This window comes from Penicillium cosmopolitanum, assembly GCF_028827165.1.
Source record: "Penicillium cosmopolitanum strain IBT 29677 chromosome Unknown utg000006l:49.0-5199605.0:1.0-5204138.0, whole genome shotgun sequence".
Taxonomy (NCBI): Eukaryota; Fungi; Ascomycota; class Eurotiomycetes; order Eurotiales; family Aspergillaceae; genus Penicillium; species Penicillium cosmopolitanum.
Genome location: NW_026622676.1, coordinates 1375819 through 1401939, shown reverse-complemented (window position 1 = coordinate 1401939; position 26121 = coordinate 1375819). Strand labels below are relative to the sequence as shown.

General features: G+C 49.0%; 5 protein-coding genes across 5 annotated transcripts; 1 reads left to right on the top strand and 4 right to left on the bottom strand.

Moving 5' to 3' along the window:
• Positions 1-66: 66 nt before the first annotated feature.
• sly1 (syntaxin-binding protein) lies at positions 67-2416 on the bottom strand (the record flags this gene model as incomplete). Its single annotated transcript, XM_056629700.1, has 4 exons — positions 67-1526; positions 1587-1969; positions 2042-2261; positions 2380-2416. The coding sequence occupies 4 exons, from the start codon at positions 2414-2416 to the stop codon at positions 67-69; spliced, it is 2100 nt and encodes a 699-aa protein (XP_056489002.1).
• A 1211-nt stretch (positions 2417-3627) lies between these two features.
• N7509_005062 (uncharacterized protein) lies at positions 3628-7747 on the top strand (the record flags this gene model as incomplete). Its single annotated transcript, XM_056629699.1, is given in 9 exon segments — positions 3628-3988; positions 4078-4159; positions 4177-4472; positions 4555-5047; positions 5547-5574; positions 5702-5873; positions 6016-6753; positions 6802-7046; positions 7109-7747. The coding sequence occupies 9 exon segments, from the start codon at positions 3628-3630 to the stop codon at positions 7745-7747; spliced, it is 3054 nt and encodes a 1017-aa protein (XP_056489001.1).
• A 2553-nt stretch (positions 7748-10300) lies between these two features.
• N7509_005061 (uncharacterized protein) lies at positions 10301-11956 on the bottom strand (the record flags this gene model as incomplete). Its single annotated transcript, XM_056629698.1, has 5 exons — positions 10301-10634; positions 10694-11064; positions 11156-11589; positions 11616-11704; positions 11781-11956. 5 exons carry the CDS (start codon positions 11954-11956, stop codon positions 10301-10303), a joined length of 1404 nt encoding a protein of 467 aa, XP_056489000.1.
• A 1893-nt stretch (positions 11957-13849) lies between these two features.
• Positions 13850-14795, bottom strand: N7509_005060 (uncharacterized protein; the record flags this gene model as incomplete). The annotated part of the gene is made up of 2 exons (XM_056629697.1): positions 13850-14426; positions 14491-14795. The coding sequence occupies 2 exons, from the start codon at positions 14793-14795 to the stop codon at positions 13850-13852; spliced, it is 882 nt and encodes a 293-aa protein (XP_056488999.1).
• Positions 14796-19193: 4398 nt separating this feature from the next.
• Positions 19194-26119, bottom strand: N7509_005059 (DNA-directed RNA polymerase III core subunit RPO31; the record flags this gene model as incomplete). Its single annotated transcript, XM_056629696.1, has 4 exons — positions 25340-26119; positions 24053-25274; positions 23531-23619; positions 19194-23442 (listed from the first exon to the last, which is right to left on the bottom strand). Exons 1-4 carry the CDS (start codon positions 26080-26082, stop codon positions 19194-19196), a joined length of 6303 nt encoding a protein of 2100 aa, XP_056488998.1. The 5' UTR covers positions 26083-26119.
• Between the last annotated feature and the right edge of the window lie 2 nt (positions 26120-26121).

Sequence of the window (26121 nt, the reverse complement as noted above, 5' to 3'; positions counted from 1 at the left end):
TTTTGTTGCTGCCAGTCAATATCTGCGGACCGGAGATAGCAAGTAAGGGTATCCATCCAATCCAGTTTAGCACTCCCTGCCCAGCGGCATCAATGAATCAGACAAGAATTCACTGGCATTCATCAAGTCCGTACTTCCGTAGACAACCCGACGGCGAACACCAGCCGCAGCGCTGCGATTAGCCGCCGCCGCACCGTCCGCCTGTGGCCCACTTGTTCGAGCCACCCAGTCCTGCAAGTTACCATATTCATCCATGCTTCCACCGCCAACCGTGAACACGATGGCTTCATTGAAGGCTTGGCGACGTTGACCGAAGGTAGCACCGGTGCCAGGACCTTGGACTCCACCGGGCATTTGCTGGCCTCGGGATGCAGAGGCCGGGGGCATGGCGCCACGCGCGTTGGCACTCCGCGGGTCGAAGTAGAGGTAGTTCTCGGTCTTGGCGATGGCCGAGCTAGAAGCAGCGGTGGGGTCCATAATGGACTCCGTGATTTTCGTCACGGTAAGGTCCTTGTTGGCGGGGAGGAAGTTCTTAACGCCGGAAAGAAGGGTGTCGAAGTTAGCGCCCAGGCCGCTGGATGTGATGCGGTCTGTGAGGCGATTGGAGAGGGATGAGAAACCGCGGAAAAGGTCGTTGGACTGTGGTTCGGGTGCAGCGGTCGTCATCATAGTCATGCGTGTGAGCTCGCGAACCTGTCGAAGATATGCGATTGGCGTCACATCCGAGACACCGGCCTTAGTCAAAGCCTCCTCGAATTCGCTGATCTCCGTGCGACTCAACTCATTCTCGCTGCTGATAAACCAAATAACAAAGAGACGCAACTTGTCCTCCGGGTTGTTTCCCTTGGCGGGATCATTAATCAGCTCAAGAAGTTGTGACTTGGATTGTTTTGTGATATTTTCCTCCAGCTCGAAGAAGCCGTCCAGCTGTCGGTCTTTGATTCCCTTCAGCAGGGCGGTGGCGATGTTCATGTGCATATCGAGAGTGGCTTTACGCTCCCGCAATTCAGGAAGCAGCGTAATGGCAGCCTTGAGGTGATTTGCGGAAGAGCTGGTATCATTCTGAAGATCTTCAATCGAGGAAGCACCGGTCTTTCTCGTGATATCGGCTGCATCTTCCTTGTACCGTGTGAGTTCGGCATCAATATTTTCGGCCACTTGGGGGAAAGGTGCGCCCGCATTTCGTTGCCAGAAGAAATCGTTGCTATTAATATCGTAGGATTTCTTTGAGACTTTGCCGGACTGTAGCTCGTCATCGAGGGTGATTCGATTTAAGCGCATTTGGAGGACGTCCTGTACGAGGGATTGATATGTCCAAGAGTGCGATAGCATGGGAACCAAGTCGACATTTCGATCCATGACAATCAGAACTGGTCGGCTCGAGGGAACGCCCGGCAGAGCTCTCTGGTTGCCGGAGAAGAGGTTGTCCTTGGAGTTGAGAATGTGATCTCGGAGTTTGCGATCAAGCTTAGTGGCGATCATCTCAGCTGCACCACCCTTCGGGGATCGAATAATTGGGATCGAACCTGGATTATGGATTAGTTCGACTTGTCGAAAGAAGTGACATCAGAGAAGAGATAGCATACCCATTGTAACGCTCACGCTAAACAGACCGCTCACTACCTTGTCAATCACATCATCCAGCTCCTCATTACTTGATCTAGCGCTGTTAAGTTTGTAGTAAACTTCATTCCCAAGTCCTAGGCTGAAGAGATCTGGTTCTGCGACAATGAAATTGAGGTATTGATCGAAGACCTGAGCGATGTTCTCTGATGCGCCGGAGGTGGCTATTTGGGAGGCGAAGTCCTCGAGAAGTGGACGGGGAACAGAGGAGAGAAAGTTGACATAGGCGGGGGAGTAGAGGCCACTCGAGAGATCACGAGTGATAGCTTGGGTGTTGGCTTCGTTGGGTTCGACCAGGTAGACCACGGGGACGTCTGGGATTGGGTATCGTTGAGAGTTGATGTTTCTTGAGACGGTACATGGTTAGCACGAAAACTATCAAGGGAAACAAGCCACATAAGAGGATCGGGAAGCTTACAGGTGTATAGTGATTCCCCAAGCTCGAAGGTCATTGACCCGCAACACGCTGCTGATAACATCTCGGCCCATACCATCAAAAACCAGGACCTTCCAAATGGGATCACCATCTTCGTTCAGGATAGGTGTGGAGACAAGACCAGCCTGTCCTGATGCATCATGAGAACCCTCATCTGTGGGGCGCGGGTCATGGTTGAGGTTCAGGAGCTTTTGAATGGAAGCTATACAGATCGGTCAGCCATCCAGTTGTGGGCAGGGCCGGTGTGTATGTTATGTTGTGTGATGTTATGGTCCAGGCATGTTAAGGAGAGGGAAGGGGAAGGGGACAGTATCACCTACCGACCTGTCGGTCTCGGAGGGACATTGGATGCGCCATATCAGGGAGCAGAATTGGCAGAGACAAGACAGCTCACGACATGGAATCAACGATAGGGGAGGATCGAGGCCGAGTCCGGCTCCGGCCACGGTGGGATGCCTTGTTGGTTGCGTGGGGGTGTAAACAAGGCAAACACTACGATCACATGGCAGTAACTCCAGGGTAATACACAGCGGTACATATGTATGGTAATTTAATGGTAATTCAATACTCCTTAAGTACTATGAATCCCCAATCATACGTAGGGGTAAGTGTAATTCTCCTGACCGCCGCCAAAACACGTCGCCAGCCTGCAGCTTTTCAACCTCCTTCCAACCTCAACTCTCCGCGTCACCTCCCATCTCTCCTCCCCCTCCATACCCCTTTCCCTTTGCCTTTGCCTTTGCCTTTGCCTTTTCCTTTTCCCCTTCTCTCTTCGTAAAGTGAATGGCTATATTGCTAGAGTGGCTCTTGGTATAAGAGAGTACAGAACAGAGAACAGAACGGAGAAAAGGAAAGTGTCAGCTCTACGGAGACAAGAGACACTTTGAAGCAGAAGTCCGGGATCAGATACATTGGTACCAAGCAGGAAAAGAGAGAATCTTTGCTGAGCACTGGTGAACACTGGTGTCTTAAAGGGATCCACGAAGATCCTCCCCAGTGTATTCAAGTTCACTGCCGAAGGTGGTGACCCTAGGGTGACGGAGGTAACTGAAGGTAACTGGAGGCGCCAAGACCAAAAGATATCGTCTGCCACCACGTCACATATAAATCACCACAGATCAGACCAGGTACGGGCCGAACTCTTGTCACTCAACTCTCAACTCTGCCCCCTTTTTTCCGTATTTCAATTCCTATCTTGCTTGTCGTTATTTCCCGAAAGTGGTCATCGTCTTACTCTTTTCTTCTGTTGAACCATTCAGCCAATCACAATCCCTGCCAATTTTCACCGCCAGAACCAACCGGAACCCGCTTTTCCGGCCCAAAAGGGCAGGCGGTAAAAGCCACCTGATCTGCTCATTCGGCAGGGGCACGTGATTTTTCGGGGATCGACAGTAGCAAATAAACGGGAAACGGGCGCGACGCAATTTACAAACTTGGCGTCGTGAATTCGCGGAGGTTGTTGTCCCATAAGATGGAGCAGTCATCGGCCCAGCACTCGTTATCGGGGGGGGCCCCATGCTGCTCAGGATCAAGGCTTACCCCAGGGCTATTGGAATCAGTTAGAAACAATGTACCCTGACCCGCAGTTGCAAGTTCAAGCACAGCAACAAGATGTCCCCTCACAACAAGCCCCAACTGGCATCAACTGGGATCATCCGATCTTCTCTCAGACTCAGAATCAGGCACAAGCACAAGCGCAAGCACAAGCACAAGCACAAGCACAGGCGCAGGCACGGGCACAACAGCAACACCAGAATCCACATCAATCCCAGCAACGAAGTCCTCTCCCTCCTCAGACCGACAGCAATCATGGCATCTATTCCTCTCTTCCTCAGTCATGGCAACCAACCCCCCTCCAACAACCTTCGGGGGGATATGCGGTTTCGTCGCAATTCCAACCACAACAACAGATTCCTCCGTACCAGCAAGGTCAATTGTCCTTTGACTCGCGATCTCTGACGCCTTCCGAGAGCTCGGCTTTCCCATCATACTCCTACTCTCAAAACTATTTCCACCAGCAACAACTCCCCGTTCAGAACGCTTTCCCCGAGCGCCCAGCGCAGAACCACCGACAAGACGAATTCCAGAACATTGCGCCTCGTCCCTCAATCTCGCAGTTCCCTCTTCCCACCTCCTACCATGCCGACCTCCCCACGATTGACCTTACCAACGACTTCCCCCCCCTCCGCCGAGCCCGGTGTCTCTCACCAAACCATCAACCCCCAATTTCTCAATCCCGGCACCCAGGGTGCCAATCAGCATCAGCAGCACATATCCAACAACTTTCTTTATGGAGTCCCGACAGGAGTCCCGACGGAGTTTCCGCAAGACGGCAGGATGTTCGATTACTATCAGAATAATTTCTCAGTTCAACCTCAAGGCGTTCAACAAAATGCGGAAATGCCACAACTTGGTACATCCCTCTTCGTTTCCTATCTAGTCGTGTCTAGCTAGTCATTCCAATGCTAACATGTGAATTAAAATAGCACCCGGAGGGGCCCCAGCACTCGCCATCTACCCGCCAACCCTGGAGAGCGTCCTCCAAAAGTCTTCGACCAAGAACAAGCCAAAGTCCAAGAAAGCTGCTGCGAAACCGAAGAAGACACAATCAGGATCGGGAAGTGACTCATCGGACTACGAGTCAGATTTGGAAATTGAACCTCCCGACGAGCCGTCTCCTCTCCCAGCAGCGCGGCCAAGTGATACTGTGAACGGGGCAAAGTATGATACAATTCAAGCCGTTTGGTCTCCGCGGAACAAACGGCCATCAGCCGATAAAGTGAAGAGTGCCCTGGTGGCTTTCCCCAAAATTATCAAGTCACTTCGTGATGCCTGGAGAGATCAGGTTCAAGCAATGAAGTCAGCTGAAAATCAGGGAGACAATGACAAAGCTGCGCGTCTCAAGAAAGATGTGGCGCTTCAACGCCAACTAATGGATACTATTGTGAGGACTGCCTTGGATATGGGTCACCCCATGATTGTCGAGAAGTATGAAACCCCTCCCCAATTCCCCCAACTCCCTTCATTTCCCTTGTTTCTCTCGTTTCCTCCGTTTCAACCTTGTTCCTGGCACGTGATCTCCATACACCTAGAAGTTTCAAGAAAAATGAGCTTATCACCCACGTAAAATTTGTTTACCGTGGAGATGGACCAAGTCAAAGTCTCAAATAATATGGCTGCAATTAAAGAGCGTCCTCGCTCTGGGTACCATGACAATGCATCTCATTCGAGCTGGAAATACGATGCCGAACAATATCCTCCAATGCCCCGAGAAGCCCAATAATGGGTACCTTGGATCAGCCATGGAAAGCTTTCTTTTTGGGAAACCAAGCATAAGTCTCTTCGAGGATCCTCAGAGTCTGTCTGCATTCTTAGATTTTGCAATCTGGAAGCCGATCACATTGCACGCTCCTTTTGCCTCATTCTATACGTGTGCTTTTTTTCTTTCTCGAACTCCCAGATTACTAATGTTTGATTTCTGATGTAGGCTTGGGGAACATCCTTTAGCGCTGGCCGTTATTCATTCGTTCCTTACGGATCGATTTCAAGCTGCCGATTTCGAGGGTTCTTTGACTACGAATATGCTCAAGGCAAGTTGATTCCTTGCTCAAACCGCGACGAATTCAAACTAACTGACTCCAGTTATTGGAACGCTTTGTTACCGTTGATGAAGAGATGTTGCAAAAAACCAACTTTAGCAAAACCCTTCCAAGATTCGTCAAAAAGGGTGGCCCTTCCATCAAGGGTTTGGCCCAGAAGATCTTGGACAATGCTTCAGCATCTACCAAGCGGAAGCAGACGAATGCAAAGTCAAGTAAAGAAGACTCGACAAGCAAAGGGGTTCCCGGAGACTCGCCCTCTGAGATCGCGGGCTCTAAACGAGCTCGGGAAGGCGAAAATACCGCCCATCCTGCCACAAAGAAGATGGTAGTGACTTCGAATCTCAAAGATGCCAGTAAGTCTGCGCAAGGGTCCAACGGGCCTACCAAGGCTGGACTTAATGGTAAAGTTGCAACATCGGCAGCTCCTCGTCCGCGGCCAGCTGTTGCTGCCCCCCAAGCTCAGTAGTCTTTTTGGAACTTTGAGCTCTGCATCAAAGAGGCCTGGAACTACAAATGCTGAACGAGCTGCAGCCGCAGCCGCAGCCGCAGCTGCAAAGTCTACGTATGTACTCTCCTGTTTTTTGGTTTTTTTTTCAAACCAATGCCACCCACTATCTCATCAGGACGAGCACTCTCCATCTACCCAGCCAATCGGTGTGTGCCAAAATTCTAAACATCTATACAGACCAAGCACGGAAAAGAAGGAGAAGCCAGCAGCTCCCCCTTCTAAGCCAGCATTCTCTTTGAATGATATCATGGCAGATCTCAGCAAACCCAAGGAGGCACCCGTTGCCAAGCCAGTAGAAGAAAGACCCCCGGAAACCGAGGAGGAGCGTGAGAAGCGGCTTAGAAAAGAATCTAGGCGGAAGTTGCGAGTTACTTGGAAGCCTGATGATTCTCTCACCGAGGTACGATTGTTCACTCACGACCCCGACGAAGAGCTTGGTCCAGGCGACAACTCTTTGCGTGGTGTTGGAGACGTCAAGGGCGAGGGAAGCGTGCTCAAGCTCCACAAAGACTTGGAGGAACTTGAAGAGGATGATTTAGGTGGCATCCGTGAAACGAGTCTTAACGATTACACGAGTCTTACTGGTGAGTCTACTGCCTTGGTCTATTTGGATCCCATGCTGACTCGAATAGCGATCGATATCGATTTGGGTGATCTCAAGACCGCCAACTTCATCAAACGTGGCGGTGAAGCAATACCTGAGAGTCCGGCGAAGGAGGCTCAGAATCAACGAGAAGCAACCACTCTCATGGCCTTCTACCCCTCTCCCGCCGACATTCCCCCATCCCCCAAGGAGCCCCCTGCTTCCGAAACCAACACCAATGATGAAGCCGCCCCCGAATTAGTTTTCTTTGGAGACGTTCCCGAGCATGTCAGGGTATGTTACAGTCTCGACTCATCCAAGGTAGTGAACCAGTGGCTAATGGTTATTGCAAATAGGCTCGAGGCGAGCGCTGGTTTGCACATATTAACCCCCCGGCCGCTGCGCCTGCAGTCCAACCACAGCCTGCTGCCGCGCCCGCAGCTGGTGGCTTCGACATTTCAAACCTTCTCAAACTCATCGGCAATGGGAACCAGCAACAGTCCACCCCTCCTCCTCAGTCCCAACTCCCACCTCAGCAAGCTCCTGTGTCAGATCTCGAGCGCACTATCAACATGTTCCGACAGCAACAAAACCAGCCACCCGCAGTCCCGCCGCCTCAGATCCCTGTAAGCCAGCCACAAGCGACGCCCGAAATCGACTTCTTGAAGATTTTCAATGTCATGCAGCAAATGCAGCAGGGATCGGGAGGATTCCCTCAAGCACAGCCTGGAATGGCACCAAATATGGGCGCCATGTTTGGCTCGCAATTCGGCGGCCAGAACCAGTCTGATTCACGGGGCCAAGGTTACGAAGACCCTGAACGCAAACGCATACGCGAGACTAGTCAGCACGAGGAGTTCAGCCGACAGAAGCGGACTAAGGCTAGTGGCCCCCAGCCGTACAAAGTCGGTCTAATCCCGTGCAAATTCTGGGCAGATGGCACGTGCAGAAAGGGCGATAATTGCACATTCCGTCATGACTCCAAAAACGCTTAGGGGGGAGGTCACACTTTTGACCAAGCTTTCAACCTGATCAATGTCCCTCTTCCCAGCATTCTGCCCTTCGCAACTCCTTCGTCGCGCAGTGCGGCCCTTACTTCCTCGATCATTCTATTCGGTTTTATTTCATCTTCGATGATGTTACACAACTAGAAGAGAAAAACGCGAGGAAAATATTCGGTGAACATTTTATCGGCGTTTTTGCGTGTCAGCGACCATTCACAGCTACGCGAGTGATCAGGTGTGGTATTCCAGCAAGCAGCATTATCATTTTTTCTTCGAAGTTCGAGCTTCGGCTTCAACTTCGAGGTCGTGTTCGAGTTCGATATCTCTACAAAGCATATTCTCTGCATTTGGGTGTCCCCTTGATAATACAGGGGGAGGTAACGGTTCGGTGGTGTGGGCGCTCGTTCTATGGTATTTTTCGCCGCTGTGGTTTTTCCTTCTTCTTGTCTGTGTTGTTTCTGCGGCTTCTGCTGTTTGTCAGATTTCTAAGAGTTTCAGGCGCAATTTCAACTGGTTTGGTTGGGTATACACTGAGATCACATTGTTATGGCGCATGCTTTCTGGGAAAACTGGAAAAATGTACATTAGTTATCCTACTTACCCTCGATCTTATCTTCTGTAATGGAGATCCGGTGCCTTAGGGCGCCTCTTGAACTAAGACTTCAAGTTTTCAAGTTATTTAAATTTTCGTCTTAACTAACCCGGTACTGCAAAGACTGTTAAACATAAGGTAGCTGAGAGCCCTAGATGTGACGTGCCGCCACAGTTTTGGCACAAACTGTAGACCTTTATGTTTTTCTTTTACTTCCTATACCACTAAAGCCATAATAAAAAGGTAGTTATTAGTACAAGACAATATATAATACCAACCGCCCCAGGCAGATGGTCTAATAGTGGGCATGTCAAGGTTTAAGTTATAATAAATCCATACTGCTATATAAGTACTCAATCAGCAAGTCCTTAGTATGATTTGTGCCTTAGGAAACTAAACTGTATGAGGCCTCTGCCAGATTTGGGCCTTATAATTGTTAAGTTGAATAATCTTCCTCCTGTGGGAACTTGAGTAGTTGCAGACGTGTCATTTTTAATCATGTAGGCATAATTTTGACAATCAAACATGAATTGCCCGGGTGGTCTAGTGGTATGATTCGCGCTTAGGGTTCACCCAAAGCATTGACTGCGCGAGGTCCCCGGTTCGATCCCGGGCTCGGGCCTTTCTTTTTTTCTCCTTTTTTTTACCTTATACTATTTGAAAACAGGATTCTTCATATAATCTCGCCTCAGACTATCAATTGCCCGGGTGGTCTAGTGGGTGTGTACTTCTTTAAGCCTTCAATATTACTTTAAGAAATTATCTAACAATTTATCAGTATGATTCGCGCTTAGGGTTCACCCAAAGCAAGTTTGCGCGAGGTCCCCGGTTCGATCCCGGGCTCGGGCCTTTCTTTTTTCCTCTTTTACAACCCTATCAATCTAAGGATAATTTGGATATAGATTTTATTTGCTTCAAAATATCAAGTGCCCGGGTGGTCTAGTGGTATGATTCGCGCTTAGGGTTCACCCAAAGCATTGACTGCGCGAGGTCCCCGGTTCGATCCCGGGCTCGGGCCTTTCTTTTCTTTTTTCCTCTTTTACAACCCTATCAATCTAAGGATAATTTGCATATAGATTTTATTTGCCACAAAATATCAAGTGCCCGGGTGGTCTAGTGGTATGATTCGCGCTTAGGGTTCACCCAAAGCAAGTTTGCGCGAGGTCCCCGGTTCGATCCCGGGCTCGGGCCCTTTCCTTTTTGCTTTTTGCAAGTCATATCTGGTCTCTCTCTATACCTGACATCCATGAACGTATGGGTTCTCTACCAGCAGAAATCGATTATTTATTATTTGACAATCTGTATTGTAACGTACTATTTTACGCCCACTATGGTTCCTTATACATCGTGCGCATCATCAAACCAATCGAAACAATAATTTACAGATCCGATCTCACCCCAGCTAACAAACAGGTACCTTGATACATCCTTTCCAGCGTAGTCCTCATTATATCTACGTCAGGCGACTCTCCTGACCAAGCCCTCAATGTTCGAATAGACAACCGCACTAGAACGGTCCAGTTGTGTGGTGGAACAAGACACCACCCACCGGTATTGGCATATTGTAATCGACTAAGCACAGCCGCAATGATCTGAATGGACGCGCCAAAAGTGCATCTCATGATATTCCAGATCCATTCATGGCGAAAATGATACCACAGATTAGGGATGAGAATGGCATAGCTCTCGAGGGCTTTCTGGGAATGATCAAAGATATCCCGGAAGAGCCGAGTGTTGTTTTGGAGATATCCCGGAAGGGAATTACAGTGGACTGCAAGATAGAGGATGGGGCGGTAGATTTTCTCAAGGCAAAGGAAATAGCGGCCGTAGACGAGAAATTCTAGGTCTTCGTTATCGGGGTTTGAAGGGGGGGAGGCCATTTCGTGACAATTGGTACCTAAAATCGGTCAGCGAATCAACAAACAACGGCCAGCAAGAAGAAAGGGAGGTATTTACCAAGAGTAAACAACATTAACGGCCTCGGCATTTTTCTCGACGACACTGTCGATGTTATTGACCCACTCTTGCTCGCCGCAGCGCCACAAGTCTATGAGCATGTCGTTCACCGTACGGCGATTGCAAATTGATCCAATGTAGAATCTCCATCCCTTCTCCTCTTCTGTGCCGCTAATCTCTGATTGCGGTGATGCGTCTCTGCCTTCATCCATTGCATCCTCCGGGGAAGTCGATGTCGACGTACTCGTCCGTGGAAACGTTGGGAATTGCGCTGAGTATCCGAGACTTTTAAGCCCACTGCTCCAGAGTGGAAGCTCGCTCTGCGTTTCACTGTTACTGATTAGACAGTTCCCATGTAGTCATCGATGAAGAAAAGGGTGGGAGCATACTGCTCTGCCTGTATACAGGACCAGTATAGGCGAGATTCGAGATTATTATAGTTGACATCAGCTACCCATTGCCCTCTACGCATGGTTAGCAGACGGACCTCTAGCCTGCAGGAAGCTTGCTGAAAGCAAAACCAGGCCTGTAAGGGTCTCATGAGATGTCTGTGATAAGATCCCGCGAGAAGAAAGCATTGTATGTCAGTCGGTGATGTGTGCAATGACCCCAGCCGTTGTTTTGCAGCATGGAAGTATGCCTCGGCAAGCTCAATACTAGCACCCGACTGAGGCGGCGTAGGCATACGATCAAGATTGGCTGGAAATTCACCCAACGGGATAAATATTGATGTGCAGCATGCCAGGGCACAGGCCATTAGCTATTGGTTTTTTGAAATGGAAGTACTTAGCATTCATGCTTGGCTAGTACTAGGAAATATGTTGACAGATAGAAAATGAACTCGGACTCACCACTTGGCAGGACGGGCCGTCCCACCCTAGGCCTTGGATTGTTACTTCGCGAGCATAACGCTCAAGTTTTTCAACATCAACAATAGGATTTCGCCGATGGACCAGCCGTATGTATTTTCGACAAAGGTGTTGGATATCATCTAAGAAAGAACCAACTCCTAATGTCCGGGGAGGCGGAATGGGGGGCTCAGATTGGTTCTCTAATGAGTCGAGCAAAAAGGACCGAATATTCTTTTCCGCATCGGTGATAACATTGTTGTATATCGGCCAGCGAAGCATGTATTCCGCAGAGTTAGCCGCATACAAGGTCAGGGGATCGTGGTCCCCGGCTCGATCTTCAATAGCGGCAGTGTCTCCCCGGTTATTGTGGCCAGGAGAAGCATCTGTCAGGGGACTCGAGTTTTGCACAGCCACCCCAAAGAAAGAGCCCCTGGCTGATTTATTAGAGGAAGACACTGACCCCCCCCACCCTGCTTGATATCTTCCAGCAACGAGGTAATATGGCCTAGCCGCTGCAGGATCTCATGATTGGAGGTCTCGAAGTTGGTTCTATACCACGAAGATGTTAGCAAAGGGGTGAATGCCTTGTCACAAAAGCTTAATTTCCGTAGAATGTTTGACTCACTGGGTTGGATGCGACGAGGTCTCGGGGAAGATGCACTCGACTCCCTGTATCGCACAGTAGCTACAGATTGGTCTCGCATTGTCACACCGGGTCTTGCGCAAGCGGCAGGTTTGACAAGCTGTCGGAGCGCGTGTCCGACTCTCGCGTTTCCTGGAAAACTTTGAATCCAGGTCCATGGCTTTGTGATAGCGGTTCTCCTTTGAGGATACGTCTGAAGCAGCTCGGGGAGCATCGGGGAGACAGAGAGGAGATGGCGGACTCAAGTGCGGGTCGTGGATAACCAGGGAGAGTTTAAGGATAGAGCCTTGGGGCTATAGTCCGGCTATAGTCCGGGACACTAGCGAGAAGACACCGAGCTAGACAGACTGGACAAAGAACCTGCGAAGTTAATCCTTGGAAGACCAGTTCGTGGATGGATTGCCGGCTGTGGCGTGTTCGGTTGAAGTTAAACGCTGCTCCGAGCCAAAGAAAAGTGCACAAGTTTAGATGAGGGTTACAGCTCCTTTTTGCAGATCTAATTTCTAGGGCAAGGCTTCGAATTTTCTGATTGGGGAATCTTTGCTTGCTTCACTCGGGCCCTTCGTATAGTTCGTGGTGGTCCCCTCCCCCCCATATGGTGGGGAGGTTGGAGCTGCAGAGCTGCGCCTTTCACGCCCCAAGACCTACCGCGGCCAATTGAGGCGCGAGGCTGTTTTTGCGTCACCTGCAGCAACTTTGCGGTGCCAATGGACGAATAGGAGGGATTGATCTGGCGTATGGCCGGGATAGGATGTCTTAGGTCAAAAAACCTGAGTCATTTTCTGGATATCGTCACTCGAGGCCAGATTCCGGGATACCCCGGATAGGGATTGGATGGATGTAGGAAAAGGGGTATGATATACTGGACACTGAACGCCCCCATGAGAGACACACAGGGTCGTAGCTCGTATAGGCGAAAGCCCGCAGAGTCAAAGAATAGCAAGGCGCGCCCGCTTCTTTGATGGATCTAATTTAAGTTCACTGGGACCAAATTACCAGACGCAATTTTTTCGGAGCGTAAGAAGTACCCAGCTATATTTTTTTCCTGAAATGAGGAGATTAACTCGCATTTCAAACATCCTCTTTTTTCGCTTACGATCGAGAGAGCTAAGTATAGCTTGGTACCTTTTTGACAAGCTAGCCATCTTGTGGTGAAATGCTAAGCCTTGATCTGATTCGAATTATTTTCCAAGTGTAGAGGCACTCGACAAGGCAGGCTTCCTGGTCATTTTGACAATCTGACACGAGTTCAACTTTTTGCTTCGTTTCGCACACTTCACGTTTGAAGTAGAGATCAATTGAGTGACGACTGACTGGGGAGACAAAACAACGCTAGTAGTGAATGGTCTCTCATCAGTGCCTTTGATTTTTCAAGTTAGCAAATTGAAATAGAATAAGACTAGTATTCGGATGATTCATATGGCCTATGAATCATTTCCCCAAGGATCTCGGATCGTTTACAACGCTACTTACGCTATCGCTAGCGCCCCACGGGATCCTCTCGTTGCGGGTCCTTCGAGTAGCGCCGATTGATATCGATCAGGTTAGTAAGACTTCGGCTGGTGTGCCTGTCAAATTTCAAATTGTGCGGAGAAAGATAGGACTCTCGCAAGTTTAAAGTCGCTGTTTTATTGCATGCAAGCCTTTGCACTTCCCACTGTCAGCACACCTGATTTTTCAGATGCATTTTCCAGATGCAGCTCATGGGTGAATCAGGACTATACTCGTCATGTGCATGCCATGTGGCGATCGATCAGTCGAGGGCGGAGATAAAAAACGAGGCTGCATGCGGCTTGACTCAGCAGACTGTGAAGACTTGGCAAGCCGGGATCTTTACAAGGCTGCGACGTATTCAAGTTTAAATATAGCTGTAATAATATTTCCGTATGTGGGTATTAATAAAATAGAGATAAATGATTACCCTGGGCCAAGTGTTCCAGGGTACTTCGCTAATTAAATGCAAACCCACTCTTTGAAGGTTGTATATACCTACCCATGACACAGTATGCTCCAAAACAGACCGTGTAGGGCGGAAGCAAGAAATGACTCCTCTACTGACGAAGAGTGCTCATCTCTTGTGGCGGGGTATCTTTGTGGGTATCAGACGACATTTCATATGAAGGCTCATACATGTTTTGTTGGCCATAATCGTGGTTGACGGGCATGTATCCTGGTTGCGGCTGAGGCGCTGAGGGGCCGGAATGCGATGACATCCCTCTATCAGCCGCAGCCGCAGCGGCTTCCTTTCTGGCGGTGTTTCTTCTCACTAGATAGATGAGGTACAAGACACCGAGTAACAGAGGAACGCCGAGGCCGACACCAACACCGATACCAGCCTTGGCACCCGGCGAAAGCCCTGCACTAGAGTTGAAGTCTGATGCCTTGCTCGTTGAGGTGCTTGTGCTTGTGCGAGAGGTTGTTGGGGATGAGGACGTGGTTGTAGTTGCGAAGTCGGCTTCTTTCCAGCGGATGGAGATACCCTTGGCGTTTACGCCGTAGGAACCGCCGTAGGAAGTGACGACATTTCCTTGGGTGTAGGTGTATTCGGCACCGGTATCGGTGTTAGACGAGGAGCATTGGTTTGTAGCGTACCAGTAGGCGTCAGTCCCTGTTTGCGCATTATAGCCCCTGCACGCTCAATAGTTAGACAAAGCAAAGGAGGAGAGGTTCTAGTCAAGGGAGATCTACATACTGGGGACAGCATGTTGCAGCGGTGACGACTTCGTTATCAACTGCAAGACTAGTTTGACCAGCAGCGGTGTAGCCATCCGGACAGATTCCAGGAGAAAAGTAAGCCGAGCCGGTTGCATAGTTTGATGGCAGGCAGTCTTTCCAGACTGAGGGACCGAGGCTCAGATACCACTCGACATCGGCATCTGTTGCGGTCACTTGAGGCGAATTCGCCAAATTGGAGCTTTCATAGTACCACCAGCCATAGCTTTCTGTAGTACAAGAGGGTGCCGGCGTAAATGTTGTAGTTAATGCGCCAACCGACATGTTGGCAACCAGGCGCAACCTTTGAGGTAGCAACACCCAGCGCGATTGAAACGAAGAACAACCGGCGAAACAACAAATTACCGTCAGCAGCAGGATTTTCAAGGAGCGAATCGTCTACTCTTCTACTAATAAAAGGGGCTGTAAAATTAACTCAAGCAATGCTCAGCACTAGATCAATTGTGGGAAGAAACTGCGCTGATCCCGTGGGGTCCAAAACCTTCACGAGGCTGATAGTGGTGGAAATAGTGCTGCATTGAGCGTATCAAATGAAAGAAGGAGACGCCTAGCTACGAGTAGCCAGAGTGGGCGTAAAAATAGAACCCCAAACTGTTTCGTTGCTGCGCCATGTGGAAAGCGTGCATGTTTAGTGTCATAGAGTTAGCACAGTGGCTGCTGTCTGGGCTAAAGCATATCGGTCCCAATCGAGTGATCCACCACGTGCCTAGGGTCTTTTCATGAGCTGACTTCCACCACTATTACCGAAGACATTCAAATCGCCGGTAGTGAAGTACCGATCAGGTTGGTGGTAAATCATGAGCCGGTGTGGATCGGAGCTAGTGAGCACTGAGCAGTGCTAAACCTTGGAGATGTTACTTAACTACACTGAAAATTCAGGAGGATGTTGACCATTTCTAGGATGGTTTACAGCTACTGGAATAATTATGAAGTTCAAAAGGACTGACTGAGTGACAAGATGATCAAAAATAAAGTAATTAAAAAGAAAACAAAAAAAAGGCCCGAGCCCGGGATCGAACCGGGGACCTCGCGCAGTCAATGCTTTGGGTGAACCCTAAGCGCGAATCATACCACTAGACCACCCGGGCACTTGATGTTTTGTTATCAAAATTATGACTATATCAAATAATTTAAAATGATAAGGCAAAAAAAAGCAAAAAAGGGCCAGGCCCAAGTTTGACAGGGCTTTGTTCAACATTAGTCCCCCAAACAGTAGATTATGCTAAGAACCGTAGCAAGAGGGCACAATTGAATACTATTTATTTAAAGAAGAACATACCTACTAGACCTTAGGCAATTAATATTCTAATCTAAAAGGAACACTCGGATGATCACAATATATACTAATAGATTCTCAGGCTCTGCTGAATATAGTAGTAGATGTAACGAATCATGTGTTTATACCTGAATGCCTAGGTGCCTAGGTGCCTAGGGCATTACATCTGTATCTGGTATCAGCATGTAGCTTCTTCCTCTTCTTCTATTTCTTCCCATATTTAGTATTTTCGTCAATGCCACTACTTTGTCGCTCCATACACGACGTGCTATTTAGTCATCGTACCTGGGCGCCTCACAGTAGAGGCACTAGTAGCCCTAACAGGAATATAGGCAGCATACCACTACTAAGAAGCTACCAAATACCAATAGTACTGTACTACTATAATACCAGATGAATACTAATTGGATGAGACGGCAGTACAACTATACCCAATAAGTATTTTCCATATGTCAGGATGCTCAGGTACGAGAAGACCAAGATGCAACGAATAAAAACCAGACAGAGTATAGTAACGGTTGATGAAAGCAAAAGGCTTGGAGAGAAGAGAAAGAATAATAGAAAGCAAGAACTGGGTACAGATGAATAGTGCGGATACCTAGGTGCAAGGCGCCAAGACGCAAGGCAACCAAGCAACCAAGGTTAAAACCAGGGTTCATTGCATCATTCCCCTTTTTAAAAAAGTCAGCATCTAGATGCTTGATATTCTTCATAATCTAGGGCACCAATTTACATCCTATCACCATCAGTATTACTATTGCGTTGCTGAAACGGTCACCAGTGCCAGAGGGTTAGCGCGAACTGTAAGTGCCGAAGCCACCATCAGAGCTACCACCAGTGCCATAATTTGCGAGTTGCTGAATGATTCGAATAAATTCGGTGTAAACATGGGAAATACCGAGCCGTTTATTAAGTTATTTGCAGGTGTTACCAAGTAAGAATAAGGCCTAGCCAGGCCTTTCGAAAACGGAGATCTCGGTCACATCCCGCCGACGTTCAGACAGAGGCTTGGAGCGTCGAGTGTAAGTAAGCCAATCAAGAAGTCCAGATGAGTTGATTGGGTTCGAGATAGGAATAAGCTTAGAGCGGGCTGGTTTGCACTTGGTGCTCTCAGTGATCAATATTGAACTTAAGCGAGGAGCTTAGAATAGACTCGGAACGACTGGCTTGAGACAGATAAACTTACACTTGTTGCTGGGGTAAGCTGATCGGAGTCTAGAGCGCCTTAAGGGTGACATAAAGCTAATCGAGATAGATGTCGAAAAGGCGAAAAGAAAAAGCGATAAGACAGAGTGATGAATGGATGAGGAAGGGACTGGGCAATGTAGATAGCCTCACTGCGGCCAACAACGAGATACACACAATATCCGTGCACATGCAATTTACGCGATATCTGGAGAGGTGAAACTAACAGAGGATATCAAATGTGATATTTTGCACACAGTTTACCGAGTTAATTCCGTGTCAGGGTGTGCCACTACGACGCTCAGGGCTGGAGCGAAGACATTTTATTAATATGTGAGGATGCTCAGTTGTGCGAAGGCCAAGATACGAATAATACGAATCAGGTAACCTGTAGTAGCGGTTCGATGAGAGGAGGGGGGGGGAAGCAAGAACAGATAAATTGTGCGAATGGCAAGACAATAACAAAGGTAACGAGGGTTTGTTACACTGTGTGGCCCATTTCGGCCGGGTTGCAAGTACCTTCATTGAGTCACATTTTCTCGTGTCTCCCGCTTTATCACTTAGGCCGGATCTTCAAAAAAGCTTCCTGCTGGTTGAGGCCGTACAACTTGACCCAAATCGAGAATAAAAAAGAATCGTCTCTTTCGTAACGCCCATGTCGAGGAACCGTCCCGACGAAACCAGAGGTGGAGCCACGGGATTTCCCAGTACCAGTTGTCACTTCGTTTGGTTTACGGAATACTATATCTCAAAGTTGGATGCTGTCGTCATTGGCGCTATACTCTACAATTTAACCCTTGTATTAATCACTCAATGGGGTAAATAAAATTTTGGATAATTTCAAAAATGTATTCTATATATAGCATAGAAGAGAGTCGCTTGGTCTATTAAAAAGATAGCAGTCCAAAAAAATCTCCACAATACAATCATTTTAATCTAGGCATAACCTGAGAGCCTAGTTAAGAAATATTTAGTCACTAAATCTATCTGAATACTATTTCCAAGGTTAATCACTTGATTAGGTTTAATTCCCTTTTAGGTATAGGAGGTCCTACCTGATTATGTGTTTATCGATCTTTCTCTTTTTTCTTTATCCTTACTCTACTAAAACAGGCAAAATTAGATTTTGATTACAAGGATCTTAGACATCAATCGCCCGGATGGTCTAGTGGTATGATTCGCGCTTTGGGAAGCTAAATTGTGCGAGGTCTCCGGTTCAATCCCGGATTCGGGCCTTTTTTGTTTTCTTCTGTTACTATATGAAACTATGATTATATATATATAATTAGAGATCGGATTATTAATCGCCCGGATGGTCTAGTGGTATGATTCGCGCTTTGGGAAACTAAATTGTGCGAGGTCTCCGGTTCAATCCCGGATTCGGGCCTCTTTTTTTTTTTTTATGCCTTAGCTTTCACTCTATTATTGGCAAAGTTGAAATCCAATCTTGGCCTTTGCATTCTGGACACATAATCCTGACCGATCAATATGACTTTTTCTTTTCTTGACCAACCTTTACTCCTATGAATAACCCCTGGGTAGACTCCGAACACCATTCAAACCCTTGCTGGCGCTAATGTATCAACTGACCACATTGTCGAGGATTCTAACATTCAGTCCCAAGGCCACCCACACGGCCATGGGCTTCCTATTCGTGCCATAGTACCGCTGGAAGATACGGATCTTCCTTATCCTCACCTGGCTACGTGAGGATATGGCAGTAAGCCTACCTAGGTAGGCGACTGCTGGACAGTGTGGCCTCCACAGAGGCATTAGACGTCGGGAGGGATATGATACTACCACCAAAGTACTGGATGCACGGGCGAAAACTAGAGACCTTAGCGGGCTCCAATTTGAAGGTTCCAAGGTCATTAATACTACCATACTACTAGCTACGGTCTGCAGAGGTGACACTTGAAATGAGAAATCGCCGATCGTGGTTCGGAAGACTAGAGCTAGCAAAAAGAAATCGCAGAGAGCCCAGTATCACAGTGACATATCCATCCACTTGAATCATAACTATCGCTTGGATGTGAAAACAAACACCAAGAGATGGTCGTTGAAGGAAAAGAGATACATGTACAAAAGTCGAGCCTAACATTCAAGTTCATGCACGCCTAAAAACACAGGAAAACCAACGCCGAGGAAAATGCTGAGGAAGTGAGCCGAAGCTTTGTAGCAAGACGGCGTTTCAATTGTCACTACCGAACTCTCCTCGTGGGTTTCTTCGGGAGCACCTCGCCCAGTTCGGACCAAGCGTCTTCAAAAACGGTCTTCCGCGGGCCGATTTGTCCCTCGTAGAAGTTCAGCTTGCGGACAACTTCCATTGCACCGGTACCCAGTCCCATGGTCTTGCCCATAATAATACACTCAGAGACACCCTCAATGAGATCGGTACGACCGGCACCACCGGCGTCAAACAGGTGATCTGCGGTCTTCTCGAACGAGGCGAGTTGAAGAACGGAGTCACGCATCTTGGCCAGACCGAAACGGGTAATACCCAGTACCTCACCCTTGTAGGTCATGACATCAGCCAGAAGTTGCATGTGACGAGGATCAATGTCCATGTCCTTCATGACCTCACTGATCTCAGTGACGATAGTGCTTCTCGCAGCTTCGATACCAAGGACCTGACGGGCCTCCATGACATTGTTGGTTGTGGTTCGGAGACCGTCAACACCCACTGTAGTCATACACTCTCGTAGACCGTAGCCTTCAACCAACAGGGTATTGGTGGTGGACGTCTCATCTGTTCGGATGATAGCACGATAGGCACGTGGATGACCAAGGATTTGGATACTGGGCAAGAGACGCTTAAGATGCTTCAGACGTAGGAAGGGGTCAGCACTGGTAGCTGCAATCTCAGTCTTCGACAAGTCATTTTTGCTGGACGGATCCAGGTCAATGGTGACCTTGATGGATCGCCCAGTGGTACTGAACTTGAGGTCACTGCCCTTGAATCGCTTGTGGTTCTTAATCGCAGCAACGATCTGGGGCATACGAAGCTCAAGCTGTAGATCATTGATTGTTTTGAAGTTGATCCTGGCCTTGACGTAAGCCTCGTTTCCGTTCCAATTCTCAGTAACCGAGTGAATGATATCCCGTAGATAAGTCTTCTCAATTCGGCCCTTGACAATACGAGCTGCAGCAATGCTGTCCTTGGTGACTAGTTCGCAAGCAACAACAGGAGTACTGATCTCCTTGGAAGCGTTGATAATTTCCTTAATACGGGGCACACCCTGAGTGATACTCATACCGGCGACACCGGCGAAATGGAAAGTTTTCAAGGTCATCTGCGTACCGGGCTCACCGATAGACTGGGCACCAACGGCACCGACTGCATGACCAGGCTCGACTTGCGCTCTCTTGTACTTCAGCAAACAGGCCGTGATGAAGGCCTTGAGAGTAGTCTCTGTCAACTTGCCAGTGTGGTCCAAGCCCTTCCGGCTCCTCTCGTCTGATGGATCAAAGTCACCACCACGAGAGATAAGCCTGTCAGCCTTGGTTTGGACATATTGTTGGATAGAATCAAGGAAGTCGCGAGCACTCTCAAATTGGTCAATGCCATTGTCGCTGCGATCCATATAGCCAAGTTGATTGCCCATCAAGTCCTTACGGACAAGCTTAGCGCGTTCCCTTGAGAGCATCTCCTCACACACTTCCATGATTTCGTTAGGCAACAAGCTTCGTTCGTCGTTATTGTAGGTTGTGGACTCGGAGTGGATGAAAGTGCGATCGAAGTGGACAGGCTTGGCTTTACCCTCCATATCAACCGGGTCCAACTTATCATCACCGTACTGAAATTGGACGATGGCAGAGGACGAGTTTCGAACAGTGTCGTCGTACTGCGACGAGAGATCTTCAAGAGACTTCATCAATCGCCGGGACATGTAACCAGTTTCAGCAGTCTTGACAGCCGTATCAACCAGACCTTCACGACCAGACATAGCGTGGAAAATGAATTCCGTGGGTTCGAGACCCGAGAAGAAACTGTTTCGAACGAATCCCTTTGAGGGGGGCTGACGGGCATTTTTGGGGAAATGAGGCAGAGTTCGGTCCTGGAAACCATCCAGAACACGTTGTCCACCGATAATTTGTTGACCGACAAGGGCAACCATTTGTGAGACGTTGATACTGGAACCCTTGGATCCAGAAGTGGCCATGATCAAGGGGGAATTGTATTTGCTGAGCTGCGCGATACATTCGTCACCAGCCTGTTGACGGACCTTACTCAGGATACCGGACAGCTGGTTTTCCATAGTTTGCAACTCGTCACAGCCAGGATACTTCTCCAACGTACCGGCCTTGTACTTGGCAATAACTTCGTCACAAGCAGCGTAAGCAGTTTCAACCAAATCATTCTTTGACTGAACCAGTTGCTCACTAGGATAAACATCGGTGATACCAATAGAGAATCCCATGTTAGTGAACCAGCGCGCAGACAGTTTAGACAGACGGTTCATGCCCTCGGCAGCTGCAGGGGGGCCGAAATCACGAAGCATAATGTAGAAAACATTGTCCTTTTTTCCGGAACCGATGGTGGACTTATCCATGACACCGCACATAACCTCAGAATTGCGAATGACTAGCCAAGCATCATGCGGATCAAGGTCCTTTGGTCGGCCATCTTTGGGTTGCTTAAATTGACGGCATGCAGCGTCGAGGTTAACGAGAACAGGATCATCGGTATTGGGACGCATCATAATATTGAAGACCTGCTTACCCGTCCAAAGCGCCTGAGGCTTCAGAACCGCTGGCGGAGGCAAGTCAAAACGTGTTTGTGGGCCCAGCATGTAAAGGCAGATCTGCGTGAATGAGCCACGGTCGTAGAAGTTGTCCTTGCTACTGAGAAGGAAAGCAGCACTGATAAAATCCTGGATAGCAGAAATGATAGGCTCGCCGTTCTTAGGCGTGGCCAAGTTGTTCTTCACACCCATCAACTCCATAGCCTCTGCTCTGGCTTCCTCTGTCTGTGGGACGTGCAAGTTCATCTCATCACCATCAAAATCGGCATTGTAAGGGTTACAAACACACTCGTTGAGTCGGAAAGTTCGATGCGGTCGGACTCTAGCAAAATGGGAAAGAATACTGAGCTTGTGCAGCGAGGGCTGTCGATTGAAGAGAACGATATCACCGTCCTCAATATGACGCTCCACCTTATCACCTTCTTGCAGCTCACTAGCCATATGTTTGAGGCTACCATACTTCAGCATGGTTCTGAACGTGGATCCCTTTTTGTACAGATAGTTGGCGCCGGGCCACTTGGTAGACCCATTACGCACTCGTTCTCGTAGCTTTTCGATGTTGTATCGAGTGACTACCTCAGGGTAAGTCATGTTCTTCGCCACCAGTTCTGGGACGGCGACCTCGTCAACTCGAAGATTAGGGTCGGGCGAAATTACCGTACGGCCGGAGAAATCGACACGTTTTCCAGACAAGTTACCACGGAATCGACCTTGTTTACCCTTGAGTCGTTGAACGAAACCGCGAATAGGTTTTCCGAGATCCGCCTTGTTGAGACCGGGCACATCGCTGTTAATGTAGACTGCGATTTGAAGTTGCATATAGTCCCAACATTCCACAATGGTCTGCACTGGCGCACCCTTGAGGAGAGCGTTTTTGAGGTTGATATTGCTCTGGACGATATCACCGAGCTTGGCAGTCAAATCATCTTCAGTCGAGGCTGCATCTTGGCCGACGGAGGGACGAATGCAGACGGGAGGAGCTGGGATAAACTGCCAAAGGAACATTTCCGGTCGTGCTTCTTTCGGGTCAAGACCGATCAGCTCGCAGTCACTGTCAGATATCTTCTTGAACAGTTTGAGAACACGGAGCGCATTCAGATCGTCTTGTGCCTTCTTGAAATGCTTCTCGACCTCAGGGTTCACGTGTCGTGCCTCGGAAAAGGAGTCATCAAAAACTTGCTTGCTCAGTGGGGGCTGCTTCTTCACGGAGGTTGATGCATTGAATGCGCGGAACTTGTCGTGAGTGATCTTCAACGCACTCGAGCCGACCTTCTTCACAACACCGTTGATCGCGTTACAATGTTCACACTCCCGAGTCTTTCGGCATCGCTCATTAATTCTCTTCGCAATTTGTGTTCGTCGTAGGTTGTCTAGACCGGGTCGTCGCATCTCGCGCAAGAAAGAGCGCCTTTCCGCCTCCGGAAGCAAAATGCGAGAGCATTCCTTGCAAATTTCCTGAAGCACACTAATAACACGCTTGAAATAACCGACGTGAAATGCCGGCAAGACCAGTCGTACATGACCAAAGTGACCATTGCATTCCTTGAGGTGATAGCCACAAGTTTGACAGGTTGAGGTCTTGTTCGAAATACCCATGCGCGCATCGAGAGGGCCATGGGCAACGACCGCGCGGTCACGGTCGAGGTCGAAAAACTTTCTATCGGAGACTTCGACAACGGCTTGGCCGACAATATCATCATTTGTCCTGCAGAGACGCCGTATGTTAGTGATCGTTTCCGCGCTAGCCAAAGCAGTCTAGCTCGGCCTTCGGAATAAGAATGGGAACCCCGTACAATACGCCGAATTTTAGCTCCTTGATCACTTTGGGAACACGGTCAATGACCTGGGCCTTGCCCAGATCAATCTGTGCACCCTCTGAAGGCTGCATCGCGCCGTTGTCAACGGTGGGACATGGCAGGGTGACTCAAGGCAATGCGATCGACACGAGCGGCTCTCAGCCACAACTTCGTAAGGCGGGTAGCACTAATGAATCTGAGCTTCGGGTTACCGAGAAGAGACAGAATAGAAGGGAGCGAATAATATCCGAACGAGGACAGAGAGAAGAAATGTGAATGGGGCTGGGAGAGGAATTGGAGAGAAGCAGCGTATGGCGGGGCGGTCCCACGAACTTTTTTTCTGCTGTGTCTGACCGCCCGATTATACTCATACTACTTCCATCAGGAAGGTAGGTGACGACCATATAGAAACTTGAAACTAGTATTGTTGATGTTGTACAGGTGATATTTTGGTAATATGCTATATGTTATACACAATTATTTAGAAAGGAAAGCTTGGAATGCCTTCTGCTCGATGACCACATTTCCAACGGCTCGGAGCCTCTTACGACCTTCCTTCTGCTTCTCCAATAGCTTCCGACGGCGACTCACATCACTGGCGTGAAGCTTGGCCAGAACGTCCTTGCGGTAGGGTTTGATGGTCTCACGCGCGATGATCTTCTTGCCCACGGCAGCTTGAATGACAATTTCGAACAGCTGTCGGTCGACGTGTTGCTTGAACTTGGTTACCCATATCCTGCCTTGACGGGCCACTTGGCTCATGTGCATGAGGCGGGATACGGCATCAACGGGAACCTTGTTGACCAAGAGCTGGAGCTTGACGATATTGCCGGCCCTCCAAGCAGATTCTTCGTAGTCGAGACTGGCATATCCTTTGGTAGAGCCCTTCAGTTTGCCAAAGAAGTCATCGACCAAATGCGCCAAGGGCAGTTCATATTTCATAATGACCTGGCTCGCGGTGAAATATTCGATACTTTGCTGTTCGCCTCGATTGGCTTCGCAGAGCTCAATGACTCTGCCGAGATATTCATCAGGGAAAGTCAAAGTAGCTAGCACATATGGCTCTTGAACCTCGGCAAGCTTTAAACGCACGCTATCATCGTCGGGGAACTTGGCTGGGTTGGTGATGATTTCCTCGGTACCATCCTTCCATATCACCTTGACTGGTACGGATGGCGGAGTGATGATGATACTCGCACCGTGCTCTTGTCGGAGTCGATCCTCAAATACTGAGCAGTGAAGGGTACCCAGAAATCCCATGCGGAACCCTGCACCGAGCGCTTCGGAGGACTCCTTTTGAACCGTAATACTGCGGTCATTCAGGATGAGCTGGTTAACACTGTCTTCGAGATGCTCGAAAAGATCCTGGTTCATAGGATAAACTGCGACAAAGACCATTGACTTCGGCTCCTCAAAACCAGGTAAAGCCTCCACCGTCTTCTCAAACCCAACTCTTGTGAAGGTGTCGCCGATCTTGGCCTCCTGACTTCGCTTCATACCGGGGTTGAAGTAAATATATCCGACCTGCCCGGCCCGGAGAACAGATTGTGCGGTCTCAGTGGGGTACATAATTCCAACCTCGCCGACGTAGTACTTCAGGCCCGTTACGAATGACACGAGTTGCTGACCTGCACGCACCTCGCCATCGAAAACACGAACCAGGAGAATCACACCCTTATAAGAATCGTACCAGGAGTCAACAAGCAGCATTCGAAGGGGTTTCTTGGAGTCGCCAATAGGTCTAGATGAGGTTTTAGTAAAGAGTGTCTCAAGTTAAAGCCAGGTCTTCAAGGCAAGGAGACATACGCCGGGATCTTCTCAACGACAGTTGGTAAAATGGCCGCAACATTCAATCCGGTCTTGGCCGACACCCTCACTGCATTTTCCGTATCCAGCTCAAAGGTGCTCTTCATTTGATCCAAAGCCCGCTCTGGATCCGCCGACGGGAGGTCGACCTTGTTGATAACGGGGATCAACTCCAATCCTTGCGCAAAGGCCAGGTAGAAGTTGGCAACTGTTTGCGCCTGAACACCCTGACTAGCATCAACTAGAAGGATTGCTCCCCCACAGCTGGCATAACTACGCGATACCTCAGCACGGAAGTCGACATGCCCAGGCGTATCTACCAGGTGCAACAAATAGTCTTCGCCCTTGTGGTTGTAGATCATGGTACATGTCTGTGCCTTGACAGTGATACCCCGTTCGCGCTCAACGTCCAGTTTATCCAGCACTTGCTTATTCATTCCGGGCTGGATGGTCCCCGTAATCTCGAGCAATCGGTCGGAGAGTGTGCTTTTGCCATGATCGACGTGTGCAACGATGCAGAAGTTGCGGAATCGGTCAATGGGGATATCGGCGATGCGGCGTTCGAGGTCGATATCCGGGGCGCTCGGAGCAGCCTTCGATCGGGCGCGCCATGGTGCAGATGTCGTGAAAGATCGTAGGGAATTAATAGACCGGAGTGGAAAGCCAGCCGACGACTTGAGGCCCGCCGCCGGATATCTCGGCGCTGCGCTCAGCCATCGGGCTAACTGCAGGCATCCTCGCATCAGGATTCGTGCAGTGGCATGGAAAGCGAAAGATCGCCT